The sequence below is a fragment of the Salmo salar genome, chromosome 02 (genome assembly GCF_965601325.2).
Source record: "Salmo salar chromosome 02, fSalSal1, whole genome shotgun sequence".
Taxonomy (NCBI): domain Eukaryota; kingdom Metazoa; phylum Chordata; class Actinopteri; order Salmoniformes; family Salmonidae; genus Salmo; species Salmo salar.
The window spans coordinates 59,790,526-59,806,492 of NC_138292.1; the positions used below are offsets into that span (position 1 = coordinate 59,790,526).

Sequence of the window (15,967 nt, forward strand, 5' to 3'; positions counted from 1 at the left end):
CACCATCAGTTGATGAGTTAATGTTGGTTAAGATGGGATTCATTCTAACTAAACTATTGATAACTTCAGCATTGCAATACATATCCTTGGGCTGAAGATACTGAGTGTCTCTGTTGGTTGAACGTATGTATGTCCATTGTCTATCCATAGGATCTAGAGGAGCAGTTAGATGAGGAGGAGGCAGCCAGGCAGAAGCTGCAGCTGGAGAAGGTGACTGCCGAGGCCAAGATCAAGAAGATGGAGGAGGACATTCTACTGCTGGAGGACCAGAACTCCAAGTTCCTCAAGGTCAGAGAAGAGGGCACACTTAAGATTAATTTATACATTCTGCTTCCACATCGTCTGACCGTCTGCTAGGTCTTCTCGAACAAAACCAGAATAGGCATTATAGAATGTCCCCTCCTGTCACCAACACTGAATACGGAACCCTGTGCATTTGATTGAAGCGGAAAACATAAATTAGGGATTAGACTTGTATAGAGCCCTGAAGGGTACAAGGGATAGTCGAGATGTTTAAGATTATCTTAATCTGGGCCTCCCGAGTGGCGCAGTGGTCTGAGGCACTGCATCGCAGTGCTAGCTGTGCCACTAGAGATTCTGGGTTTGAGTCCAGGCTCTGTCGTGACCGGGAGACCCATGGGGCGGCGCACAATTGGCCCAGCGTCGTCCGGGTTAGGGAGGGTTTGGCTGGCAGGGATATCCTTGTCTCATCGCGCACTAGCGACTCCTGTGGCGGGCCGGGTGCAGTGCACGCTGACCAGGTCGCCAGGTGTACGGTGTTTCCTCCCAGACGTTGGTGCGGCTGGCTTCCGGGTTGGATGGGCATTGTGTCAAGAAGCAGTGCGGCTTGGTTGGGTTGGGTTGGGTTGGGTTGTGTTTCAGAGGACGCATGGCTTTCGACCTTCGCCTCTCCCGAGTTCGTACGGGAGTTGCAGCGATGAGACAAGACTGTAACTACTACCAATTGGATACCACGAAATTGGGGAGAAAAAAGGGGTGAAAAATACAACAACAAAAAAGATGATCTTAACCTGATACAAATGATTTATTAGAAGATGCCATGAAGGGGAAGCTAAAGAACCACATGTGGCTCTGAAGCCACACATTGCAGACCCCTGTTGTAGAAAACTGTAGAGAGGTTTAACATCTTTCCTCTCCTCTCTCCACCCAACAGGAGAAGAAGTTGCTGGACGACCGTGTGGCCGAGATGACCTCCCAGCTGACGGAGGAGGAGGAGAAGGCCAAGAACCTGGGCAAGGTCAAGAACAAGCAGGAGGTGATGATGGTTGACCTGGAAGGTAAAGGCTTCACTGTGGCTCTTCCTCGATTGGTCCTTGCTCTCTCTTCCTTCCTTGCTCTCTTTCTCTGCCTTCATTGGAGGAGAAGGTCCAAGGTCCTTCCCGTCAGGCATTCTTCTCCAAAGCCTTTTGATGATGCAAGGAATCCAGGAAAGATTAGTTGTAGAACTTACTGTAACTCCCTCAATATGGCAGACGTTCAACTGTATATAATAACATTAAGATGAGACTACAGACTAGATAAGATTAAGACTTCTCTGGTAGTGTGATTCTGCGTATGCATAGGAATTCCATTTCAGTTCGAACACCACAATGACTTAATGGTTTACCAAGCGGAAGAATCTGGTTACTACTGCTTAAGTGGAATGTTGGAGTGGATACTTTTGAGTGCTGGGCCAACATCTATTTTCATCGTTTGGTTAACCCCGCTGCCCTTCCACCTTGTGTGTGTGTGTGTGTGTGTGTGTGTGTGTGTGTGTGTGTGTGTGTGTGTGTGTGTGTGTGTGTGTGTGTGTGTGTGTGTGTGTGTGTGTGTGTGTGTGTGTGTGTGTGTGTGTGTGTGTGTGTGTGTGTGTCAACAGAGCGCCTGAAGAAGGAGGAGAAGACGCGCCAGGAGCTGGAGAAGGCCAAGAGGAAGCTAGACGCTGAGACCACGGACCTCCAGGACCAGATAGCTGAGCTGCAGGCCCAGATAGAGGAGCTCAAGATCCAACTGGCCAAGAAGGAGGAGGAGCTACAGGCTGCTCTGTCCAGGTGAGATACTCCCCCTCCAGTCCCAAAATGGATTCTCAATAACGTTCATGGGTTGTGTTCAGTTTGCACCATACAGTCGTGACCAAAAGGTTTGAGAATGACACAAATATGAATTTCCACAAAGTTCGCTCCTTCAGTGTCTTTAGATATTTTAGTCAGATGTTACTATGGAATACTGAAGTATAATTACAAGCATTTCATAAGTGTCAAAGGCTTTTATTGACAATGACATGAAGTTGATGCAAAGAGTCAATATTTGCAGTGTTGACCCTTCTTTTTCAAGACCTCTGCAATCCACCCTGGCATGCTGTCAATTAACTTCTTGAGCCACATCCTGACTGATGACAGCCCATTCTTGCATAATCAATGCTTGGAGTTTGTCAGAATTTGTGGGTTTTTGTTTGTCCACCCGCCTCTTGAGGATTGACCACAAGTTCTCAATGGGATTAAGGTCTGGGGAGTTTCCTGGCATTGGACCCAAAATATCGATGTTTTGTTCCCCGAGCCACTTAGTTATCACTTTTGCCTTATGGCAAGGTGCTCCATCATACTGGAAAAGGCATTGTTCATCACTAAACTGTTCCTGGATGGTTGGGAGAAGTTGCTCTTGGAGAATGTGTTGGTACCATTCTTTATTCATGGCTGAGTTCTTAGGCAAAATTGTGAGTGAGCCCACTCCCTTGGCTGAGAAGCAACCCCACACATGAATGGTCTCAGGATGCTTTACTGTTGGCATGAGACAGGACTGATGGTAGCGCTCACCTTGTCTTCTCCGGACAAGCTTTTATCCGGATGCCCCAAACAATCGGAAAGGGGATTCATCAGAGAAAATGACTTTACCGCAGTCCTCAGCAGTCCAATCCCTGTACCTTTTGCAGAATATCAGTCTGTCCCTGATGTTTTTCCTGGAGAGAAGTGGCTTCTTTGCTGCCCTTCTTGACACCAGGCCATCCTCCAAAAGTCTTCGTCTCACTGTGCATGCAGATGCACTCACACCTGCCTGCTGCCATTCCTGAGCAAGCTCTATACTGGTGGTGCCCCGATCCCGCAGCTGAATCAACTTTAGGAGACGGTCCTGGCGCTTGCTGGACTTTCTTGGGCGCCCTGAAGCCTTCACAACAATTGAACTGCTCTCCTTGAAGTTCTTGATGATCCGATAAATGGTTGATTTAGGGGCAATCTTACTGGCAGCAATATGTGAAGCCCTTTTTGTGCAAAGCAATGATGACGGCACGTGTTTCCTTGCAGGTAACCATGATTGACAGAGGAAGAACAATGATTCCAAGCACCACCCTCCTTTTGAAGCTTCCAGTCTGTTATTCGAACTCAATCAGCATGACAGAGTGATCTCCAGCCTTATCCTCGTCAACACTCACACCTGTGTTAACGAGAGAATCACTGACATGATGTTAGCTGGTCCTTTTGTGGCAGGGCTGAAATGCAGCGGAAATGTTTTTTGGGGGATTCAGTTAATTTGCATGGCAAAGAGGGACTTTGCAATTAATTGCAATTCATCTGATCACTCTTCATAACATTCTGGAGTATATGCTAATTGCCATCATACAAACTGAGGCAGTAGACTGTGAAAATTAATATTTGTGTCATTCTCAAAACTTTTGGCCTCGACTGTACAAGAGAAAATGTTTTGAAACGGTGAAATCGAATGAAATGGAGGATGTACTATGTGAACGCTACCTGGATCATTAAGGGCAATAGATGATGAATAGATAAGCTTTGCCCACCATGCAAGCTTGTACCGCGCATGTTGCCTGTTCCTATGGCAACCGGCCCAACCTGCCCGGCCACTACTGTGGTCCAGTAAACCATACCGGCTAGATGTGCACCCACACATATACTCCCACTTCCATTGCCTGTCCCCATAGCAACAGTCCACTCTACAGGGCCCAAGCAGTTGAGACTCAGCTGGCACACACACACACACACACACACACACACACACACACACACACACACACACACACACACACACACACACACAACAAAATACCACAGTTTACTATAGAATACTACAGTACTTAGTATAGAATTGTGTAGTATACTGTAGAATACTATACTACACACTGTAAAATTCCTCGATCGTGTGTAGAACTTAGTATAGAATTGTGTAGTATACTATAGAATACTATAGTAAATACTACAGTATACTACAGACCACAAAAACACTTCAGTTGTCACGTTCGTCGTAAGATGGAGACCAAGGCGCAGCGTGAGTATCGTTCCACATCTTTTATTTGAATGTGAAACTTAACGAGACAAACAATAAACTAATAACAAGCAACAAATCGTGACGACAGAGGTGCAACATGCACTAACTCAAAATATTCTCCCACAAACACAGGTGGGAAAAACAACTACTTAAATATGATCCCCAATTAGAGACAACGATGACCAGCTGCCTCTAATTGGGAATCATTCAAAAAACCCAACATAGAAAAAAGAAACTAGAACACAACATAGAAATAAATAAACTAGATAAACCCCCCAGTCACGCCCTGACCTGCTCTACCATAGAAAATAAGAGCTCTCTATGGTCAGGACGTGACATCAGTAATGTTCACAAAATCACTACAGTCCACAAAAACCCTACAGTAATGACTATGGTATATACAGATTTGGAGGGTTTATAGCAGGTGCAACAAAATGCTTATGTTACTAGTTCCAACAGTGCAGTAGATTGTAAATACTACAGTACACTAAAGTAAAGTCCGCAAAAACACTACAGTGAATACAATATTATTTAACCATAGAATACTATAGTATTTTTTCATATGGGCACATACCCTCATGTTGGCTATGAACTAAATATTTAAAAGCAGCCACACAGTCCAGCTGCTTAGTTGTTCAGTGGCATCGGTTCACTCTAAACTAAACTAATGCCTTCCTTAGTGCAGTGCGTGCTGGAATGCTGGCTATCACCCTCACTAGAGACATTTAATACACACGCACACTCTGAGGCAGATTGATAGAGATTGATGATGTGCTCCATCCAAGTCTCTCACTGAATTTTCCGACGGAAAGGAAAAGGAATCTCAGCTTGGGCATGGCAGCCACGACGGATCGTCTCACACCTCAGAGGGAATTGGTCACAGAATCTGTTTGTACTTCACAGACGTTTATTTTTAATAGCTTCTGAACAGGGCTGCTGGACTCAAGGAAAACATTACCAGATATGGCTTGAAAAAGACCTGTCTCTTGGAAGGAGGAGAAAGAGTGTCAACTTGCATCCAAGTATTAGCTCAATTTAGCTTGATTGTTCATTTAACATTCTTTGTAATCCAAAGCCAATTCAGACCTAATTTTGTGGAAAATATTCATGAGCTCGCCTCCCAGGTGGCGCAGTGGTCTAAGGCACTGCATCGCACACACACACACACACACACACACAAACACACACTGGTCCTCCATGAGCTCACCCATTGTAAGGTCGATCACACTGCCACCCTGTGTTCACTGGGTTTTTGTCACCACCCTGCAGTCTCACTTGCTAGGGCCTGTATGATTTTGAAATGATCAGCCTTTTTGGGAGATTTAGAGAATATGCAGTGATTTCATGTACCAGTTTTGTGTTCCATGGTTTTACCCAAAATGTTCCTAACATTTGGACATCTCTGGTACTATAAAAGTACTGCTCAGATGAATGCCCCACAGTTAACATGATTTCTCACCTCTTCATTGAAATGGAATGTATCCTGGCATTAGCTAGCTAATCTAATGATTTATATGTTGCTGTTTGGAATTGATTTTGGAATTGATTGGTTTGTTGTGTGTGCGTGTGTACCAGGGGTGATGACGAGGCGGCCCAGAAGAACAACGCTCTGAAAGCTGTGCGGGAGCTGCAGGCCCAGCTGTCAGAGCTGCAGGAGGACCTGGAGTCAGAGAAGGTGTCCAGGAACAAGGCAGAGAAAGTCAAGCGGGACCTCAGTGAGGAGCTGGAGGCTCTGAAGACTGAGCTGGAGGACACGCTGGATACCACCGCTGCCCAGCAGGAGCTCAGGTACTGGGACACTGCTTGTCAAGGCTCAGCTGTACTGCTCTCTGCTGCGCTGATGTGCTTATATGTTTACTGTAGTCCCAATATGTTTATTTTTGGTGCTTTTAGAAATGGATAAAGAACCGGTGTAGGGTCGCACTGAAAAAGTGTCACTGTCATAGTTTGGCAAAGTATCTGCGTGTGTATCTGCATGAGGGCTATGGAGAGACACAGCACCTCATTAAGGTGTCTTTTATGGGTCTACCTCCCTTCCTAACTCCTCTCTCCTGTCCTTTCTCTCCTCTCAGGACCAAGCGAGAGCAGGAGGTGGCTGAGCTGAAGAAGGCCATCGAAGAGGAGACCAAGAACCACGAGTCTCAGGTCCAGGAAATGAGACAGAGACACTCCACCGCCCTGGAGGAGCTGTCTGAGAATTTGGAGCAGGCCAAGAGGGTGGGTCTATAATCAGAGACAATACACCTGTCAATCATCTAGTAACATGTCTCATTACATGTTTAGCAGGCCTAGAGGCTAGGTCCACCATCAGACATAACACCTGCCAACCATAACGTTGTTATACAGTAGTAGCACTACACATGTTTAGCAGGTCAAGAGGGTGGATCTCCTCCAACGATGTATATAAACCCTGGATTGCTGATGCTATGTATTGGCCATTGAGAGGCTTTGAAGCCACTGGTTGGCCATATTGGGACTCCCCAGTAGGAGCAGTCCTCCATGGGAATGAATGGAATTCTACAGTGTTTAAATGAAATGAGACAAGGACAAATTGACATGTATTTAAGTATGTGTTGTCATGGGGACAGTAACATTAGTAATCTCATAAAAGTATACTGTGTTTTTATATTTTATTTTAATTAAAAGAATGTATGTTTAGCTCACAATATAATGTAATTGTAGGCATTAAGGTGTTTCTAATAGAATACATGTGGCAAAAACGAATTTAGACATTAATAAATGCATTTCTATAGCTTCCAAAATATTTTTCTACACTCCCAAGAAGGAGGCACGGTGGCTTCAACACAGCACCCCCTATCAGTCATCTAATGTATATAAATCATTGGTCGCCACCTGAGAAAATAGACCTTCAACATAATGTCATCTCATACAGTAGTAACACTACACTATCACTTATTTGCTAAGCAGGCCAAGAGGACAGCCCTATCCAACATACCCTCTGTAAAATTCTCTCATCTTCCCAATGTATACCACAACCCCTCTCTCCCCTCTTTCCGCTGCAGTTCAAGTCCAACCTGGAGAAGAACAAGTGCACCCTGGAGAGTGACAACAAGGAGCTGGTGAGCGAGGTGAAGGGGCTTCAGCAGGCCAAGACAGAGTCAGAACACAAGAGGAAGAAGATGGAGGCTCAGCTGCAGGAGTTCATGGCCCGAGCCACCGAGGGAGAGAGGGCTAAAGTAGAACTGGCCGACCGCACACACAAACTACAGGTTAGAGGGCAAGTCAACGGACCACTCTGTCTGTCGTCATCACTATGTGTTGAAGTCAATTGGTTTCTCAAAATGGGAGTGAATATGTTTTAATGTGAATATGAAGAGATATTTATAGACCTTTGTCTGTAGACGGAGCTGGACACTGTCTCCGCCCTGCTGGAGGACGCTGAGAAGAAGGGAATCAAGCTGGCCAAGGATTCAGCCGGCCTGGAGAGTGCGTTACAGGACACACAGGTGAGCAGAGACTCCTTATACGTCACCAAGCCATTACATGCTCTAATAGTTGAAATCAAAGTTGGAGGTATTATAATATGCTATGGAAGCAAATGTCCTTTGATGACGCTTCATTATTGGAAACACTTGTAGCTAATGCCAATCTGCTGCAAAAATCACTGTCTCCATCCAACGAGTCTTATTGTAAGTGGTGGTTAACTACCGTTGGGTCTTTGCGTCTTTTGTGTGTGTGTGTGTGCGTGATTGTGTGTAGGAGCTGCTCCAGGAGGAGACTCGTCAGAAGCTGAACCTGAGCTCTCGTATCCGTCAGCTGGAGGAGGACAAGAGCACCCTGCAGGAGCAGCAGGAGGAGGACGAGGAGGCCCGCAGGAATCTGGAGAAACAACTGGCCACGCTGCAGGCTCAGGTATGGACCCCACTGGCATTCTTAATGTTTCACTGCCAATAGGACAGGGTTTCCAGCTGTGAACACCCACCATTGATATTTACTACAGGTTGTGGTAGCTAGATTCCTTATTCACGAAATACATATTGGGTATAAGTTGAATACAGTGTTGGGGAGAAGTAAACTACATGTAGTTCTACTAGTAATTTAACTACATTTTGCAGTAGCTTGGTGGTAGTTGAACTAAATTCAAATCTAGGAAGTGTTGTCAGTAGTTAGGCAATACATGTTTTTATTTTTCAGCATCAGACCTGCCTAATTCTCTCTTGGAACATCATTTTTGTTTAATAGGCTAAATAACACATTCTGTTAACATATGACCCCAAAGTGATCTATTCTTGCAAAAAGTAGTTTGGATGTAGTTGTTATGGAAATTACCACCAGGGACACCTGAAGTCAATCTTAAATGAATCATTCTTTATTAACAGCAAGCTGGATAGGTCACAGTCAAACTAAATTACCGGTCTGAAGTGAGCTCTGTCTGGGCAGTCCCGTTAGATCTCTTATATACTGCTTACACAGACAAGTTATATTTGCTTGATTTAGCTTATTCATAATGAATTCATCATTAATGTTTGGTTCATGCATGTGACAGACCAATACCTCACGAGGCTTCTTCTCTCCAAGCTGAGTGAGACCTTGAAACTGAGATATCCGTTCTCAAAACAATGTTCTGGGCGTACTGCCAAATTGCAGATACTGATAGTGAGGGTTCCTCCCAGGCACGATCAATCAGTCACTGAACGATGAACTCAGTCGAATTGGTTATTAGAAAAGTACAAACATAAAATGTTCCTTCACATAGTGAACTACAGTGCCTTGCGAAAGTATTCACCCCCTTGGCATTTTTCCTATTTTGTTGCCTTACAACCTGGAATTAAAATAGATTTTTTAGGGGTTTGTATCATTTGATTTACACAACATGCCTACCACTTTGAAGATGCAAAATATTTTTTATTGTGAAACAAACAAGAAATTAGACAAAAAAACACAAAACTTGAGCGTGCATAACTATTCACCCCCCCAAAGTCAATACTTTGTAGAGCCACCTTTTGCAGCAATTACAGCTGCAAGTCTCTTGGGATATGTCTCTATAAGCTTGGCACATCTAGCCACTTGGATTTTTGCCCATTCTTCAAGGCAAAACTGCTCCAGCTCCTTCAAGTTGGATGGGTTCCTGCTGGTGTACAGCAATCTTTAAGTCATACCACAGATTCTCAATAGGATTGATGTTTGGGGTGAAGTGAAATGAGGAGCTTTGCCGTTCCAATTCTGACCAGTTTCCCAGTCCCTGCCGATGAAAAATATATCCCTACAGCATGATGCTGCCACCACCATGCTTCACTGTTGGGATGGTGTTTTCCTTGATGGCCAAAAAGCTACATTTTAGTCTCATCTGACTAGAGTACCTTCTTCCATATTTGGGGAGTCTCCCACATGCCTTTTGGCGAACACCAAATGTGTTTGCTTATTTTTTTCTTTACAGAAGAGTGGTCAGAAAAGCGCCATTGCTTAAAGCCCAGCTCTGTGGAGTGTACGGCTTAAAGTGGTCCTATGGACACATACTCCAATTTCCGCTGTGGAGCTTTGCAGCTCCTTCAGAGTTATCTTTGGTATCTTTGTTGCCTCTCTGATTAATGCCCTCCTTGCCTGGTCTGTGAGTTTTGGTGGGTGGCAGGTTTGTTGTGGTGCCATATTCTTTCTATTTTTTAATAATGGATTTAATAGTGCTCCGTGGGATGTTCAAAGTTTCTGATATTTTTTATAACCCTACCCTAATTGGTACTTCTCCACAACTTTGTCCCTGACCTGTTTGGAGAGCTCCTTGGTCTTCATGGTGCCGCTTGCTTGGTGGTGCCCCTTGCATAGTGGTGTTGCAGACTCTGGGGCCTTTCAGAACAGGTGTATATATACTAAGATCATGTGACACTTAGATTGCACACAGGTGGACTTTATTTAACTAAATATGTGACTACTGAAGGTAATTGGTTGCACCAGATCTTATTTAGGGGCTTCATAGCAAAGGTGGGCAATACATAGGCACGCACCACATTTCCTTTTTTAATAAAAGATAAATACATTTTTAAACAAGTTATGTTTTTCATTTCACTTCACCAATTTGGACTATTTTGTGTATGTCAATTACAAGGAATCCAAATAAAAATCCATTTAAATTACAGGTTGTAATGCAACAAAATAGGAAAAACACCAAAGGGGGTGAATACTTTTGCAAGGCACTGTACTTTTTTAAAAAGGGGGTGAATACTTTTGCAAGGCACTGTACTTTTTTAAAAAGGGGGTGAATACTTTTGCAAGGCACTGTACTTTTTTAAAGTCACTTTAGTTAAGTAAACTATATTTTTATTAAGGGTAGCTTTAAAGTAGCTCAACTTCTTTCAGTATGAATTAATTGGTAGCTTGGTAAAATATATTTTCATAGTAGCTTCCCCAACACTAAGATCAGTAATGTGTTTTTTTTTAAAGACCACTGTCATTTTCTGTATATCAAATGCTCACTCACAAAGCTGTGAATCTTATTTCCTCATGTAACAACCACAGAAAAAATATAATATGAAAACCATTGTCTTCTCCATCTAGCTGTTTGAGTCTAGGAAGAAGCTGGATGAGGACGTGGGGACCCTGGAGTCTCTGGAGGAGGTGAAGAGGAAGCTACAGAAGGACATGGAGTTGACCAGCCAGCGGCTGGAGGAGAAAGCCTCCGCCTTCGACAAGATGGAGAAGACCAAGACCCGCCTGCAGCAGGAGCTGGACGACCTCATGGTGGACCTGGACCACCAGAGGACCATCGTCTCCAACCTGGAGAAGAAGCAGAAGAAGTTCGACCAGGTATCGTATCGTCTCGATTTGTCTCTATCCTTTCCTCTATCTCGCTTCCTTTTCTCCCTCTCACCTTTGCTTATCTCCTTCTCCCCTCTCTGCAAAATAAAAGTAGACCTGCCATCAATGAAGAAATGGCTGAGTTTTTGTGATTTCTTGATTCCAATGATTGCCTTCGTTAACATAACTTACCAGTAAGACATTGCTTGCCATCCTTCTTCATCACTATCTTCTCCCTCTATGTTAGCTCCTGGCTGAGGAGAAGACCATCTCTGCCCGCTATGCAGAGGAGCGTGACAAGGCCGAGGCTGAGGCCAGGGAGAAGGAGACCAAGGCTCTGTCAATGGCCCGGGCTCTGGACGAGGCCTTGGAGGCCAAGGAGGAGTTTGAGAGGCTCAACAAGCAGCTGAGGACTGAGATGGAGGACCTGATGAGCTCCAAGGACGACGTGGGCAAGAGCGTACGTAGTTTAAACCCCCCATACAGGAGCTGAAGGTTCTCAAATACCTTATACAACCCAATCCTATGCCTTGGCTTGGCTCATCCAATGAGGATTGATAGAAGCAAAATGTACAGGTTTTGGTATGTTTCTTCCAATATGGCCACCAATCCACCCACCACAGAATGAGTGAGATTGCCTGTGTTACAGGAGCTGGTGGTGGTTCCTAAAAGTTGTTGGAGACCTTACACACCTTACATACAGAAGCTTTCTGTAAATGACTTCATTTTGAAATAACTCTGTCCACCAACCTCAGAATTTTGCTTTGAGTGAGAATTTGTTTGACTAATCCTATGCGATGGCTTCCTTATGAAAGTTTTCGACCCAGAAAAGAGATGTTGCTGCTAACAGTCTCTCCACGTCCCCCTGTGTGTAGGTCCATGAGCTGGAGAAGTCGAAGCGCACCCTGGAGCAGCAGGTGGAAGAGATGAGGACCCAGCTGGAGGAGCTGGAGGACGAGCTGCAGGCCACGGAGGACGGCAAGCTGCGTCTGGAGGTCAACATGCAGGCCATGAAGGCCCAGTTCGACAGGGACCTGCAGGCCAGAGACGAACAGAACGAGGAGAAGAAGAGGACGCTGGTCAAACAGGTACAGAGACGAGCAGAGAGGACCCTTTTTGGGGAGTAACATGCAGACCTCTAATAGAAACTCAGGTGATTTAGCTAGGCCAACAGTTCGGAGAAAATATTATATGGTCAAAAACTTTAACTTATGGACTCATTGTGTACTCCCCATCCATCTTTACCCTAACCGTTATTGCATCCGAGCAAGCTAGAACCCAAACTTCACTAGGTTTCATCACTTACTTGGTGTTTTCAACCCTCTCTGTAATATCTTGTTGTCTGACCCCTTCCCCAGGTTCGTGAGATGGAGGCAGAGCTAGAGGATGAGAGGAAGCAGAGAGCCCTGGCCGTGGCAGCTAAGAAGAAGCTGGAGATGGACCTCAAGGACCTGGAGGTGCAAATAGAAGCATCCAACAAGGCCAGAGATGAAGCCATCAAACAGCTCAGAAAACTACAGGTGAGACTTCATACAGGATTTGTGTTTGCTTGTTCATTCTCAAGTTGTGTTGAGCTATTATGAACAGTTGAAGTTGGAAGTTTACATACACCTTAGCCAAATACATTTCAAGTTTTTCACAATTCCTGACATTTAATCCGAGTAAACATTTCCTGTCTTAGGTCAGTTAGGATCACCACTTTATTTTAAGAATATGAAATGTCACAATAATAGTAGAGAGATTGATTTACTTCAGCTTTTATTTCTGTCATCACATTCAAGTGGGTCAGAAGTTTACATACACTCAATTAGTATTTGGTAGCATTGCCTTTAAATTGTTTAACTTGGGTCAAATGTTTTGGGTAGCCTTCCACAAGCTTCCCACAATAAGTTGGGTGAATTTTGGCCCATTCCTCCTGACAGAGCTGGTGTAACTGAGTCAGGTTTGTAGGCCTCCTTGCTCGTACACGCTTTTTCAGTTCTGCCCACAAATTTTCTATAGGATTGAGGTCAGGGCTTTGTGATGGCCACTCCCATACCTTGACTTTAAGCCATTTTGCCACAACTTTGGAAGTATGCTTGGGGTCATTGTCCATTTGGAACACCCATTTGCGACCAAGCTTTAACTTCCTGACTGACGTCTTGAGATGTTGCTTCAATATATCCACATAATTTTCCTCCCTCATGATGCCATCTATTTTGTGAAGTGCACCAGTCCCTCCTGCAGCAAGCACCCCCACAACATGATGCTGCCACCCCAGTGCTTCACGGTTGGGATAGTGTTCTCTGGCTTGCAAGCCTCCCCCTTTTTCCTCCAAACATAACGATGGTCATTATGGCCAAACAGTTCTATTTTTGTTTCATCAGACCAGAGGACATTTCTCCAAAAAGTACGATCTTTGTCCCCATGTGCAGTTGCAAACCGTAGTCGTGCTTTTTTATGGCGGTTTTGGAGCAGTGGCTTCTTCCTTGCTGAGCGGCCTTATAGGTATGTCGATATAGGACTCGTTTTACTGTGGATATAGATACTTTTGTACCTGTTTCCTCCAGCATCTTCACAAGGTCCTTTGCTGTTGCTCTGGGATTGATTTGCACTTTTCACACCAAAGTACATTCATCTCTAGGAGACAGAACATGTCTCCTTCCTGAGCGGTATGATGGCTGCGTGGTCCCATGGTGTTTATACTTGCATACTGTTGTTTGTACAGATGAACGTGGTGCCTTCAGGCGTTTGGAAATTGCTCCCAAGTATGAACCAGACTTGTGGAGGTCTACAATTTTTTTTCTGAGGTCTTGGCTGATTTCTTTTTAGTTTCCCATGATGTCAAACTAAGAGGCACTGAGTTTGAAGGTAGGCCTTGAAATACATTGGAGGTACACCTCCAATTGACTCAAATGATGTCAATTATCCTATCAGAAGCTTCTAAAGCCATGACATCGTTTCCTGGAATGTTCCAAGCTGTTTAAAGGCACAGTCTACTTAGTATATGTAAACTTCCGACTTCAGCTGTAGATTATAAATATTGTTGCAAAATTCTGGTAACTTTCCCAGAATTCCAAGAATATTCCAACCAGGAATTTTGGGAAAGTTAGCAGAACTACTATGTCAATCATTTTTACCTGATTAATTAGGAACTCCTGGTTGTCTGATCTCTGATAATCAGCAATATTATTTCTTACACCTGTATCCTTTTATCAATAAAATGGACTGGTAGCCTCTGCAGGTATGGTATCTGTGCCTGTCTGTCCACTGTGTAGTCAGCTTTAATGTAGCCTAGATTAGAATATGTCCAGGACTACCAATGTCTGTATTTAGATGACATCCCTGATGCTGTAAACTCTAGTCGTTCAAGTTGGTCTGGTCTCATTTGTAGCCTCCCCGCTGGCCTTACACTATTATATTCAGTATAGCTACGGGGTTGGGGTCGGTTCTATTTCAATTTGGGAAGAAAAACTGAATTTCAAACATTTTCTCATAGGCTGCATTTACACAGGCAGCCCAATTATGGGCAACAGATTGATCTGATTGGTCAAAAGACCAATTAGTGGCAAATAATATCAGAATTGGGCTGCATGTGTAAATGCTGCCTTAGAGGAGTATTGAGGAAAATCTCATTTGAAATGGAGTTGACCCCTAAACCTGTACAGTTGCCCCAGACTGTTGGTCTTACTCTTTGCCTTGCTGCTGCCCCCTGCAGGCCCAGATGAAGGACTACCAGAGGGAGCTGGAGGAGGCCAGAGCATCCCGTGATGAGATCTTTGCACAGTCTAAAGAGAACGAGAAGAAACTAAAGGGCCTGGAAGCTGAGATCCTACAGCTGCAGGAGGACCTGGCGGCTTCAGAGAGGGCCCGTAGACACGCTGAGCAGGAGAGAGACGAGCTGGCTGACGAGATCTCAAATAGCGCTTCTGGAAAGTGAGTAGCTACATTTTCCTGATTAATGATCAAATTCAAGCATGATATTTTCCAGATTTAATGGTGCAATATGCAGAAATCGCTGGTTGCTAAAATTGTAACAGTTCACCTAATTTCAGTTTCTGTGACAAAACAAGCAATCTATCGTGTGAAGAGAATCTATGCTCTGATCTGATTCTATGTAGAGAATCTATGCTCTGTTCTGTACCAACCACATCACCGAATCATTCACTTGCTTGGGTCAGGTCGGCCTTGCTAGATGAGAAGAGGAGGCTAGAGGCCCGCATCTCGCAGCTGGAGGAGGAACTAGAGGAGGAACAGAGCAACATGGAGCTGCTCAACGACCGCTTCCGCAAGACCACCATGCAGGTACAATACAACTCTCACATTGTCAAACACGTACACACAGCTCATGAAGGTACAGAACAGGTAAAACTCTCCTTAAACCGGCATTGTCTCTTGACGTTTTGATGGAGGAGATCGGACAAAAGGAAAGTACTTTTGAGATTCACTCATACACAGAGACGATTCCTTGACCATAGAATGTAGTCTCTCTATGGCCTGGAGAGTAGCCTATAATAAACTGCACTAACAAATAGCACACCAGACTACTTCCTGGGACCCACAACTAACGGTTTTATATAGAGATGGACAAAGAGTGAACCTCTCTCCCTTTATCCGCATTTCTCTCCCAAGGTGGACATCCTGAACACAGAGCTGGCTGGGGAGCGCAGCGCGGCCCAGAAGAGTGAGAACGCCCGTCAAGGAATGGAGAGGCAGAACAAGGAGCTGAAGGCCAAGCTGGGAGAGCTGGAGGGGGCAGTCAAGTCCAAGTTCAAGGCTGCCATCACTGCCCTGGAGGCCAAGATACTGCAGCTGGAGGAGCAACTGGAGCAGGAGGCCAAGTAAGAAGTCTTCTATATACTGTACTAAATAGACGTCATAATGGGGGTCAGAGTTTAAAGATAGGAGGTTACCTAGAATTAAATGTAGGCTTCAATAGGTGGACTCTAGCTCATACACT

The 15,967-nt window shown here is 44.6% G+C and overlaps 1 protein-coding gene across 6 annotated transcripts in view; it reads left to right on the top strand.

The window, feature by feature from the left end:
• LOC106587011 (myosin-10) overlaps nucleotides 1-15,967 on the top strand; it is a 92,526-nt gene that overhangs the window by 70,121 nt on the left and 6,438 nt on the right. For all 6 annotated transcript variants that reach the window (XM_014174807.3, XM_014174832.3, XM_014174840.3 and 3 more), the window contains 15 exons: nucleotides 151-288; nucleotides 1,175-1,298; nucleotides 1,880-2,051; nucleotides 5,854-6,066; nucleotides 6,351-6,495; nucleotides 7,302-7,508; nucleotides 7,641-7,745; nucleotides 7,999-8,151; nucleotides 10,789-11,037; nucleotides 11,276-11,488; nucleotides 11,904-12,116; nucleotides 12,387-12,548; nucleotides 14,726-14,943; nucleotides 15,189-15,312; nucleotides 15,640-15,848. In XM_014174807.3, coding sequence (XP_014030282.1) covers nucleotides 151-288; nucleotides 1,175-1,298; nucleotides 1,880-2,051; nucleotides 5,854-6,066; nucleotides 6,351-6,495; nucleotides 7,302-7,508; nucleotides 7,641-7,745; nucleotides 7,999-8,151; nucleotides 10,789-11,037; nucleotides 11,276-11,488; nucleotides 11,904-12,116; nucleotides 12,387-12,548; nucleotides 14,726-14,943; nucleotides 15,189-15,312; nucleotides 15,640-15,848 — 2,645 coding nt within the window. The remainder of the gene's footprint in view (nucleotides 1-150; nucleotides 289-1,174; nucleotides 1,299-1,879; nucleotides 2,052-5,853; nucleotides 6,067-6,350; nucleotides 6,496-7,301; nucleotides 7,509-7,640; nucleotides 7,746-7,998; nucleotides 8,152-10,788; nucleotides 11,038-11,275; nucleotides 11,489-11,903; nucleotides 12,117-12,386; nucleotides 12,549-14,725; nucleotides 14,944-15,188; nucleotides 15,313-15,639; nucleotides 15,849-15,967) is intronic.